The sequence below is a fragment of the Schistocerca gregaria genome, chromosome 9 (assembly GCF_023897955.1).
Source record: "Schistocerca gregaria isolate iqSchGreg1 chromosome 9, iqSchGreg1.2, whole genome shotgun sequence".
Classification (NCBI taxonomy): Eukaryota; Metazoa; Arthropoda; class Insecta; order Orthoptera; family Acrididae; genus Schistocerca; species Schistocerca gregaria.
In genome coordinates this window covers 167,474,048-167,487,190 of record NC_064928.1, presented here as the reverse complement: position 1 = coordinate 167,487,190, position 13,143 = coordinate 167,474,048, and the positions used below count along the sequence as shown (strand labels likewise).

Genomic DNA, 13,143 nt, shown 5'->3' with positions numbered 1-13,143 from the left:
ATGTTAATTCAACAAAGGACCAACTCTGCAAGTTCTTCAATAGCTATTTTCAGGAGATGGTGCCTCAAAGCTTTTTTTATATTTACAACATGTCATATTACTGCCTTGAGCTGCTGCTAAAATACTGTTTCATAGATGCAGTATTTCATTCCACATAAATGGCATTAGGGTGTACTGCTGCAGCAAAATTCAACCCAAATGTCATTTATCCTTCCATCTGAAATTTTAGTTCCCCCGAGAAGCTTTTTTTTTATTTCCGTCAATGATATAGCTCGAACAGTAGGGGCGAAAGACTACATCTCTGTCTTACACACCTTTTTAGTCCGACTTTTCGTTGTGGTCTTCCTGTCTTATTGTTCTCTCGTGGTTCTTGTAGATATTGTGTATTAGCTGCGTTTCCAGTAGCTCACGTTTATTCTTCTCACAGTTTAGAATATCTTGCACCATTTTATGTTGTCGAATGCTTTTTGCAGGTGGGCAAATACTATGCACGTGTCTCCATTTCTCTTGTCTTGCTTCCATTATCAATCACAACTCGAGTACTGCCTCTGTCATGCCTTTACCTTTCCTAAAGCTTAACTGATCGTCATGTACAACCACAGACATGAATGATCTACCTTTTGCAGGATATACAGATTTAAGCATACCCAGAAACCAATGAGTAATTATCTTTGACTTGGCATTTAAATTATTGTACACCCAGAAAGAAAAGAGCAGCTACTTTCAAATGTTAGAGCACACCCGATCAGTCGTCCTTTCCCTGCAGGTCTTATTTCAAAAAACTAGATTTCGGCTAGTGTATCTATTATCAATGCACTATTTCATAGTATCAATGCCTATTGCAGCACGTCAGTCCCCTGTTGTTCACGCTTCTGTCCGAGTAGTGTTGAAAGAACTGTGGTAGAAGCCCGAACATTAGGGAACTGTGTAATGGAACATGCATTGATACTATCAAATGGTGCATTGATAACGGCTAGGCACTAGCTGAAATATAGATCTGACGAGTAAAACCTGCACGAAAAGGATGACTGATTGGATGTACTCTGTCATTTGAAAGTCATATCACAGTCGTTGAGTGCTTCCACGCTCCTAAAGGAAGGAAACCTGATGGAGCAGCTACTTTTGTTAGGCCATACAGAGTTAAGTACAGCCAGAAACTAATGAGCAGGAACCATTGATGGGGGAGGCAGGGTGGAGTACAGACAGAAATGAATTACCTGCCTTCGGCAAGATATATAGAGTCAAACACACCAACAATCAAATGATCAGCAACGTTTGGCTTGGTGTGTAGAGTTAAATACACCTACAAACTACTGAGCAGATGCGTTTAGCAGGGTATGCAAAGCATACCAAGAAACAAATAACCAGGAAACTTTGGCAGGGTATACAGAGTTAAGTATACCCTCCAATTAATAAGCATCTACTTTGGGAGGGTATACGAAGCTAAGTACATACACAACAAAGAAGGAGCTACCTTTGCCAGGGTATGCACAGTTAAATACATCCAGAAATAAATCTGCAGCCATTTTTGGCTGAATATACAGTGTTAAGTGCACCAAAAAAGTAAGCATCTGCAATTGGGAGGGTATACAGAGTTAAATACACCCAGAAACAAATGAACAGCTATGTTTGGCAGGGAATACCTAAATACACCCAGGAACAAATAAGCAGCTACCTTTGGTAGGGTGTGCAGAGCCAAATACATCCAGAAACAAAAGAGCAACTCCCTTTGGGAAGGTATGCAGAGTTAAGTACACCTAGAAACAAATAAGCAGCTACATTTGGGTGGGTACATAGGGTTAAATACACCCAGAAACATTTGGGAAGATATACAAAGCTTAATACATCCAGGAACAAACAAGCCGTTACAAGCTTTGGCTGGGTATGCAGAGTTAAGTACATCCAAAAAATAATAAGCATCTGCCTTCGAGAGAGTATACAGAGATAAATACATCCAGGGACAAACAAGCAGCTACCTTTGGCAGGGTATGCAGAATTAAGTACACCCAAAAAGCGATAAGCAGCTACCTTTGCGATGGTACACAGAGTTAAATACAACCAGGAACAAATAAACAGCTACCTTATGAGGGTATACAGAGTTAAATACATCCAGGAACAAACTAGAAGCTACAAGATTTGGCAGGGTATGTTAAGTACACCCAAAAAATGATAAGCATCCACCTTTGGGAGGGTGTAGAGCGTTAAATGCATTCAGGGACAAACAAGCAGCTACCTTTGGCAGGGTATGCAGAGTTAAGTACACCCAAAAAGTAATAAGCAACTATCTTTGGGATGGTATACTGAGTTAAATACAGCCATGAACAAATAAGCATCTACCTTTAGGAGGGCATACAGAGTTAAATGCATCCAGGAACAACTGAAATGCTAACTTTGCCAGGGTATGCAGAATTAAGTACATGAGTCGCCTAGATGCAAAACTGTCCATGTCCTCCATAACCGGTTTTGACAAAAAGTGGAAAAACTGTTTTCACTGGGTAAATACTGTCCTATACTGTATGTTGTATACATAAGTATGGATTAGTACAAAACCATTTGGGCTATTGAAAAAAAACAGGAACTCAATGCATGTAAGATATAAGCAAAATAAAAATAGACTTGGACAGTTTTGCGTCTGACTTTGCTGATGGCCACTTTTGCATGCAACTGAAATGGACATGGACAGTTTTGAACCTTACTAGTTGTACATGAGGAGAGGATATGGGATGAACATAAAACTGTGTATTCAGTTTTAATTTCTTTTAATATTTCTGAAGGTACATGGTGTAACAACTGACAAACTGCAATCCACTTAATACTTCATATCTGGAACAATGTCTTCTCCTGGTAGGCATTCTGATTCAACTGATGCCCCTGACCCGCTGGAACTTAGTAATGTCGTGTACTATGACAGGGATTCACGTTCCCTCAAGGACTCACCACAGTGTTTCTCGAGGAGTTTTGAAACATCCTCCAATTTTTTTTATTAATAGGAACAACCGTGTTCGTAGTGCATCTCGAGTTTATGTGTCCTAAGTGTTTCCCACGTTTGCATACGGACACTGGTAGGTTGATTTCACAATTATAATTAGGCTCCCCTTGGACTTTTATAGCATTCTGAGAATGTGTATAACTTTCAGAATAAACAGCTGTAACAGACCACACAAGTACATTGTTTACATGCTGATGGTAGCCATCTCGCATTACAGTCACATGACCCCAGCCTTCAAAAGGGACAAGGCAAGTTTTGCATCCAACTAATGACCTAGTAGATAGTGTCTGAAGTTCCACGCGGCTTTTCGCAGATCATGCTGTAGAATACAGAGAAGTTGCAGCATTAGAAAATTGTAGCGAAATGCAGGAAGATCTGCAGCGGATAGGCACTTGGTGCAGGGAGTGGCAACTGACCCTTAACATAGACAAATGTAATGTATTGCGAATATATAGAAAGAAGGATCCTTTATTGTATGATTATATGATAGCGGAACAAACACTGGTAGCACTTACTTCTGCAAAATATCTGGGAGTGTGCGTGCGGAACGATTTGAAGTGGAATGATCATATAAAATTAATTGTTGGTAAGGCGGGTACCGGGTTGAGATTCATTGGGAGAGTCCTTAGAAAATGTTGTCCATCAACAAAGGAGGTGGCTTATAAAACACTCGTTTGACCTATACTTGAGTATTGCTCATCAGTTTGGGATCCGTACCAGATCCGGTTGACGGAGGAGATAGAGAAGATCCAAAGAAGACCGTCGCGTTTCGTCACAGGGTTATTTCGTAACCGTGATGGCGTTACGGAGATGTTTAGCAAACTCAAGTGGCAGACTCTGCAAGAGAGGCGCTGTGCATCGCGGTGTAGCTTGGTCGCCAGGTTTCGAGAGGTTGTGTTTCTGGATGAGGTATCGAATATATTGCTTCCCCCTACTTATACCTCCCGAGGAGACCACGAATGTAAAGTTAGAGAGATTCGAGGGCGCACGGAGGCTTTCAGACAGTCGTTCTTCCTGCGAACCATACGCGACTGGAACAGGAAAGGGAGGTAATGACAGTGGCACGTAAAGTGCCCTCCGCCACACACCGTTGGGTGGCTTACGGAGTATAAATGTAGATGTAGATGTAGAACTTACTGATGGACATGGACAGTTTTGAATCTAACCACACTTTTCGTGAGCTGTTTTCTATAGGACATGGAGAGCTTTGAGCATAAGTAGCATTTGAAGCATGTGTAAAATGTCATGCTCTACAATCAAGAGTTGCCAACTCAATTTTTTTAAAAAGTGGACATGGACAGTTTTGCATCTGAGCGACTCACATGCAGAAACACCTGGTTTTGTATGCACGGTGAAGCACACTCAGAGAGACACGAACACCCAGCAGTGGTGGGTATGTAGGATGGATGGGGCAGCTAGGTGTCTACCTTTGGCGGCTTGATCTGCTGTGGGGCTGCGGCGTACAGCGCCGCTGTTGGGTAGACCTGCGCGCCGGGGTGGTGGAGCAGCCTGGCCCTGAACTGCTGGTACTGGGTGGCGGCGGGGTCAGACCTCCTGGCGTGGATGCTGAAGGCGTGCCTCCTGTTGACGGCGCTGATGTAGTCCAGCAGGCGGTCCCTGCTCGGGTCGCGCTCCAGCGTCGCCACGCGCTGCAGGATGGGCTGGAAGCCGTCGTCTCCCTGCTCTGCGGTGCCAGCAGCCTCCGGTGCCGGGGTGGGCCTGGCCGGTTCCCAGCCGGAGTGGTCTGCAGACACCGACCTGAAACAATGCAGCAACCGTTATGAGCCCTCTTCTCACGTACAGGAGCTGTGCACTTTAAAATGCGACCGCGATTCGGTTTCGCCACCGAGCCTGAGTAGCATAATGTGGGCCTATGTTGAAAGGCATAAACACAGGGTAAAATTTTTGTAAGAAAAATTTACATACCGGTATTTTTAGGTTAGACAGTCTCGGGAAAGCACAAAAAGGGCTCCAGTCTCAAAGGGTACAGGGCAGAGAAACGACGACAATCGACCAAGCAACAGTCGGTATTTTAGTAGTAATACTGTCGTTGGAAAACAAGGCAAGAAAAGAAACAGTCTACCTCTGTAACGAGATATATGACAAAGGGGAATGGCCTGAGGACTTCGCTGCAACAGTTATGATACCAATAGAGAAAAAGAGGAATACAAAAAAATGTGAAGAGCACCGGATCATCAGTCTAATTTCTCATGCAGCCAAAGTCTTGCTGAGAGTGTTGAACAGGAGGTTATGTGGCAAGCTAGATAGAGGGATTGCAGAGGAGCAGTTCGGATTTAGAAGACGAAAAGGACCAAGAGATGCTATTGGCCTGCTAAGAACTATAGGGGAAAGATATATGGAAAAGGGTAGAGAAATCTTTGCTGTTTTTATAGATTTAGAAAAGGCTTTTGACAGAGTTCAGTGGAACAAGCTGATGGATATCTTGAAGAGGAAAGAAGTAGATTGGAAAGAGAGACGACTGATACAGAATCTATATTTACACCAGAAAGTAAGGATAAGTATTGGAAATGAAATGTCAGGAGGAAGCAGTATTGGACGAGTTGTTAGAGAAGGTTGTTGCCTTTCCCCACTGTTGTTTAATATATACCTTGAAGAGATTATTGTGAAAAGTTTAGATGGGAAAAGAGGAATATGTATTGGTGGAAAGAGAATAGAATGTACAAGATTGGCTGATGACACGGTATTAGTGGCAGAAAGTGAGCGGACATTAAATAACATGTTCAAAGATCTAAATGAAGCTTGTGTGGAATATGGGATGCCTAAAACACAGCAAAAACAAAGAGTATGGTCATCAGTACAAGACGCAGACTGTCCAATATTAGGATAATCTACCGTTAGGCAAGTAAGTCAATTTAAATATCTCGGAAGCACAATAACTGAAGACTCGAGATGTTACCAGGAGGTGAAAACCCGAATTGCCATAGCAAAGGAGGCATTCAACAGAAAGAGGAGACTCTTATGTGACAAATTAGATAAAGAACTAAGGAAAAGGCTTGGCAAATGTTTTGTCCGGAGTGTGGCACTATATGGGGCAGAAACATGGACACTGAGACGAAAGGATGAAAAAGGTTAGAAGCATTTGAGATGTGGATGTGGAGGAGAATGGAGAGAATAAGCTGGGCGGAAAGAGTGAGTAATGAAAGAGTATTGGAAAGGGTTGGTGAGAGAAGATGTCTGCTGAAGGTTGTAAGAGAAAGGAAAAAGAACTGGTTGGGACATTCATTGAGAAGGGAGTGCTTGCTAGTAGATGCTTTGGAAGGATTGGTTTGCGGGAGAAGACTGAGAGGAAGAAGGAGATACAAGGTGATAGACGACATAAAGGGGAGAGGAAATTATGCAGACCTGAAGAGGATGGCAGAAGACCGGACAGCCAGGAGAACTACCATGTGAAAACCTGCCTTTAGGCAGAACACTGATGATGATGATGATGATGATGATGATGTTGGAAAAGTACCAGAGCTTCAAGCACTGAAGTTGAAATCGTTATAGGAACAGAAAGCTGGCTAAAGCCGGAGATAAATTCTGCCGAAATTTTTACAGAGGTACAAATAGTGTTCAGAAAGCATAGATTAAATAAAGTAGGCGGTGGTGTGTTTGTGTCTGTTGGTAGTAGTTTATCTTGTAGTGAAGTTGAGATAGATAGGTCCTGCGAATTACTACGGGTGGAGGTTACACTCAACAGCCGTACCAAAATAATAATTGGCTCCTTCTACCGACCCCCACGACTCAGATGATATATAATAGCTCAACGGTTCGAAGAAAACTTGAATCTCATTACAAATAAGTACCCCACACATACAGTTATAATTGGTGGAGACTTCAATCTACCCTCGATTAGTTGGCGAAAATAGATGTTAAAAGCCGGTGGTAGACAGAAAACATGTTCCGAAATTGTACTAAATGCTTCCTCTGAGAATTACTTTGAACAATTAGTTCATGAGCCCACACGAATTGTAAATGGTTGCCTCTTAGCCACAAATAATCCTGATCTTATAGAGAGCGTCATGGCGGATACAGGGATTAGTGAACACAAAGTCATTGCAGCGAGGCTCAAAACCATATCAACCAAACCCACTAAAAATAAACGCAAAATATATCTGTGTAAAACAGCAGATAAAAATTCGCTTGATGCCTTCCTAAGAGAGAGTCTCCATTCCTTCCTAGCCAATTATGTGAGTGTAGACTAGATATGACTCAAATTCAAAGACACAGTACCGACAGCAATAGATAAGATTCATACCCCATAAGTTAATAAGAGACGGGACTGATCCACCATAGTACACAAGACACGTCAAAACACTGTTGCAGAAGCAACGAAAAAAGCATGCCAAATTCAGAAGAACTCAAAATCCCCAAGACTGGCTAAGTTTCACGGAAGCTCGAAATTTAGTGCGGACGTCAATGCGAGATGCTTTTAATAGTTTCCACAATGAAACATTGTCTCAAAATATGGTAGAAAACCCAAAGAGATTCTGGTCGTATGTAAAGTATACCAGCGGCAAAAAACAGTCAATACCGTCACTGCGCGATAGCGATGGAAATGTTACCGATGATGGTGCCACTAAAGCGGAGTTACTAAATACAGTTTTCCGCAGTTCCTTCACGAAAGAAGACGAAGTAAATATTCCAGAATTCGAAACCAGAATAGCTGTTAGCATGAGTGACACAAAAGTAGATAGCTTAGATGTTGCAAAACAACAAATCACTTAAGAAAGGCAAGTCTTACGGTTCGGATGGTATACCGATCAGCTTCCTTTCAGAGCATGTAGACACAATAGCGCCTTTCTTAGCAATCATATGCAACCACTCACTTGACGAAGGGTCTGTTAAAGACTGGAAAGTAGCACAGGTCACACCTATATTCAAGAAAGGAAATAGGAGTAACCCACTGAATTACAGATCCATATCACTGACCTCAATTTGCAGTAGGATTTTGGAGCATTTACTGTACTCGAACATTATGAATCACCTTGAAGAAAATGACTTATTGATACATAACCTACACGGATTCAGAATATATCGTCCTTGTGCAACATGAAGTAACGAGTGCTGTCGACAAGGGATCTCAGATCGATTCCATATTCCCAGATTACCAGAAGGCTTCTGATACCGTTCCTCACAAGCGACAATTAATCAAATTGCGTGCATATGGAGTATCGTCTCAGTTGTGTGACTGGATTCGTGATTTCCTCTCAGAGAGGTCACAGTTCATAGTGACAGAGGGTAAATAGTTTAGTAGAACAGAAGTGATATCTGGCGTTCCGCAAGGTAGTGTCATACATAGGCCCTCTGCTGTTCCTGATTTACATAAATGATCTAGGCGATAATCTGAGCAGCCCCATTAGATTGTTTGCAGATGACGCTGTAATTTATCGTCTACTAAAATTATCGGACGATCAATTCCAATTACAAAATGATCTAGAGAGAATTTCTGTGTGGTGCGAAAAGCGGCAATTGGCACTCAACAAAGACAAGTGCGAGTTCATCCACATGGGTACTGAAATACATCCGATAAATTTTGGGTATACGATAAATTTCACAAATCTAAGTGCTGTCAGTTACCTATGAATTACAATTACGAGAAACTTATATTGGCAAGACCACATGGGTAATATTGTGGGGAAGGCGAAACAAAGACTGCGCTTTGTTGGCAGAACACTTAGAAGATGAGACAATCCCCTAAAGAGACAGCCTACATTACACTTGTCCGTCCTCTGCTGGAATACTGCTGTGCGGTGTGGGATCCTTACCATGTAGGACTGACGGAGGACATCGAAAAAGTGTAAAGAAGGACAGCTCGTTTCGTGTTATCGCGCAATAGGGGTGAGAGTGTCACTGATATGATACGCGAGTTGCGGTGGCAGTCACTGAAACAAAGGCGGTTTTCTTTGCGGCGAGATCTATTTACGAAATTTCAATCACCAACTTTCTCTTCCGAATTCGAAAATATTTTGTTGACACGCACCTACGTAGGGAGAAACGATGATCACAATAAAATAAGAGAAATCAGAGTTCGAACCGAAAGATGCAGGTGTACCTTTTTCCCACGCACCATTCGAGAGTGGAATGGTAGAGAAGTACTACGAAAATGGTTCGATGAACCCTCTGCCAGGCACTTAAGTGTGAATTGCAAAGTAACCATGTAGATGAAGATGTAGATGTATTGAACCAGAGATGGTCAAATGTAGTATCGATTGTATAGTAGCGTCGCTGCTCAACAGCGATCGCTGCTTCAAGGTGTTATGAGTAATGTGTTAGAGTAACTCTAGATAGTGAGAGGTATGGAAGACATGCAAGTGTAAAAATGTAAAGAGTAACTTAGATAAGAGATCTATGAAGGACTCTGAAGAGTAAAGACGTGTTGTATTTGATGTGTGCTGGATATATACTTACTCGCTACGGGCAGTAATGGTTTTTATTTGCAAGATACCATACTGGAAATAATTAAGGTAAAGAAAGTTGTTTGTTACCAATGCAATGCGCATATTCGTAAGTGATGATTGAGACAATGTATAGCACTCGCATCCAATGATTTTGTAAATCTAAATGTTAATGTATATTCAGTTTATTGTGTGTTAATTGTGAGAATTATTAACTTTCAAACAGTCAAGATACAAGTTTTAAAGTTATAGCCAGGTTGCTACTTACCCAAAGTCAATACCAGTTGCCAGACTCATGTCATTTTTGATTAAGAATTTTGCTCGAGAAGTTATTGTCTCAGTCATATTCGATTTACGTAAAGTGTATGCTAAGCAATAGTCTTGCACAATGTAACTGCACTATGCAATTTACAGTACTAACAGAGGGCAGTGCAAAGAGCAATAGCGTTCATTAAGCACAGCGACCATTTTTTTCAGATTGACAAAGTTTTATTTCATTACCAGGGCCAATTTCAAAGCAATAGTGTTGTAACCGATTCAGTTTTGTGTTACGTAAAATCATGTAGTTTTGGCTTGGTTTAAAGTTATTGACAGTTTACATTCTCGCAGTCAGAAAAGTTCAGTACAGGGCAAAGCGCATAAGCGACGAGATAAAAATATGCATTCGCATGCCATTCCCATTCTAACATGTGCTGCAGACTACTGCCAGATACGTACTTTCAGTCACATTAAAAACTTAAATTTTTCACTGTTAATTAATCACATATACTCTTCTTCGCTGTAACTAGCAAAATTTAAAATATTTAAACAGCGAAAAAAGTAAAAATGATCAAGGAAATTCAGGAACACAGCAATACAATTCACTTAGGAATGAAATAAATAGGAATTGCAGGGAAGCTAAGGCTAAATGGCTGCAAGAAAAACCTGAAGATGTCGAAAAATAAATGTTGTCAGAGGAACCGACTCAACATATAGAAAAGTTAAGCAAGTGTCTCAACATTAAGAGTGTAACAGGAATTCCACTACTAAATACAGTGGAGAGAGCAGATGGGTGGAAAGGGTACACTGAAGGCCTCTATGAGGGGGACGAATTGTACGATTACGATGTAAAAGAAGAAGAAACAAGAGTCGACAGGGAAGAGATACGGGATCCAGTAGTAGTATCAGAACGTAGAAGAGTTTTGAGAGATTTAGGATCAAATGAGGCAGGAGGCATCGATAACGTTGCATCGAAATTTCTAAAATCATTTGGAGGGAGTGGCAAGAAAACGACTATTCAAGTTTGTGTGTAGGATATACGGTACGTGTGAGGCGAGACTTTCGGAAAAAAAACATCATCTACATAATTCCCAAGATTGCGAGATCCGACAAGTGCGAGAATCTCCACATAATCAGTTTAACAGCTCATGCATCCGAGTTGCTGCCAAGAATAATACACAGAAGAATGGAAAAGAAAACTGAGGATTTGTAACATGCTGCTCAGTTTGGCTTTAGGAAAAGTAAAGATATCAGAGAGACAGATCTGACGTTGCGGTTGATAATGAAAGGAAGACTAAACGAAAATGACGGATTTGTCTGCATGGAAACATCGTTTGACTATGTAAAGTCTTGCACAATGTTCGAAATTATGAGAAAAATAGGGGTAAGCTCTAGGAAAACCCGGGTAGTATACAATGTCTACAAGAGCCAAGAGGGAACAATAACACTAGAAGATCAGGAACAAAGTGCCCTGATCAAGCAGAGTGTACGACAGAGATGTATCCTTTCGTTCCTACTGTTCAGTATCTACATTGAAGAAGCTTAACAGAAGCTTAAAATAAAGATGCAAGAGTGGACTTAAAATTCAAAGTGAAAGGATATCAATGATAAGATTGGCTGATGGCAGTGCTATTTTCAGAGAAAGTGAAGAAGAATTACAGGATGTATTGAATGGAATGAGAAGTCTAATGAGTAAAGAATATGGATGAAGGGTAAATCGAAGAAAGATGAAAGTAACGAGAAGTACCAAAAATGTGAACAGTGGGAAACTTAACATCAGGATTGGTGATCAGGATGTAGATGAAGTTAGAGAATTGTACTACCTAGGCAGCAAAATCACTCACGACGGACGGAGCAATGAGGATAAAAAAAGCATAATAGCACTGGTAGTAAGACCATTCCTAGACAAGAGAAGTCTACTAGTTTCAAATATAGGCCTTAATTGGAGAAAGAAATTTCTGAGAACGTACGTTTAAAGCAGAACACTCTATGGTAGTGAAACATGGACTGTGGGAAAACCGGAAATTAGGTGGACGGATACAGTAAGAAATGAGGAGATTTCCCGGAGAAAGGAATGTATGGAAAACACTGAAAAGGAGAAGGCACAGAATGGGAGGACATCTGTTAAGACATCAGGACCGAGCGAGGTGGCGCAGTGGCTAGCACACTGGACTCGCGTTCGGGAGGACGACGGTTCAATTCCGCGTCCGGCGCTCCTGATTTAGGTTTTCCGTGATTTCCCTAAATCGCTCCAGGAAAATGCTGGGATGGTTCCTTTGAAAGGGCACGGCCCACTTCCTTCCCTGTCCTTCCCTAATCCGATGAGACCGATGACCTCGCTCTCTGGTCTCCTCCCCCAAACAACAACCCTTGCGGCAACAATAAGACATCAGGGAATGGCTTCTGTGGTACTAGAGGGAGCTGTAGAGGGTGAAAACTGTAGAGGAAGACAGAGATTCGAATACATCCAGCAGATAACTGAGGACGTAGGTTGCAAATGCTACTCTGAGATGAAGACGTTGGTGCAGCAGAAGATTTCACCGCAATAAACCAGTCAAAAGACTGATGACATACACAGCATGGAAGATTACACATTTTCATCGTTGCAGTAGTTGTTACACGCATTTCCCAAAGCGGAATGTTTTACGGCCAGCAGCGGTCACACACCGTACCTCGCAATTATAGCTGATCCATTCCCCTCTCTTCACACATCAAAGTTAGCAACCACAAGATACGTTTTCTTCCTCCGAGTCAGATTTTGGTAATGATGATGAAAATGAATCGTCTTCTGGATTTGAAGCCTTCTCTTGAATATTCAACGCATTTCTGCAGCCCTTGACTTTCTTTCCTTCTCTGTTTTCAAATTCCGATATATTCTTCCAGCTTGCACGATTGAGATAAACTGGTAAAGCCACATGGGAAGCATCTCCTCGTTTTTGTGGTACCGGGATGGTTTTCGTCGGCAATGGTAAAAAAGAAAAAAAACGGTAAACATGATGTTGCTGAACTCCGACTTCTCGAATTCCTTGAAAGATCAGTAGGAGTTGCAGGACCTTGGTTTGCGTCTGATTCTATGATATCAGAGAGGGACATCACTGAGGAATGCGGACGAAGGAAGACATTTGTGTGATGGTAGTTTGTTGGGTTCTAAATGGTTCAAATGGCTCTGAGTACTAAGGGACTTAACATCTATGGTCATTAGCCCCCTAGAACTTAGAACTACTTAAACCTAACTAACCTAAGGACAGCACACAACACCCAGTCATCACGAGGCAGAGAAAGTCCCGGACCCCGCCGGGAATCGAACCCGGGAACCCGGGCGTGGTAGTTTGTTGGGCTAAAGGGAAATGTTCCATCCATTCAGATCCCTTCACAGTATTTCCTACATTAGTTCCATATCTCCAGACCACGACAGTAAATTTTTTATTGGCGGCCAAGGGATTATTGTGTATAATTAGGCTACATGGATTCTTTAACCAAAAATAAATGATACAC

General features: G+C 41.7%; 1 protein-coding gene across 1 annotated transcript in view; it reads right to left on the bottom strand.

The window, feature by feature from the left end:
- Positions 1–13,143, bottom strand: part of LOC126292165 (uncharacterized) — a 291,437-nt gene that overhangs the window by 80,238 nt on the left and 198,056 nt on the right. Inside the window, exon 5 of the mRNA XM_049986002.1 lies at positions 4,417–4,747. Coding sequence (XP_049841959.1) covers positions 4,417–4,747 — 331 coding nt within the window. The remainder of the gene's footprint in view (positions 1–4,416; positions 4,748–13,143) is intronic.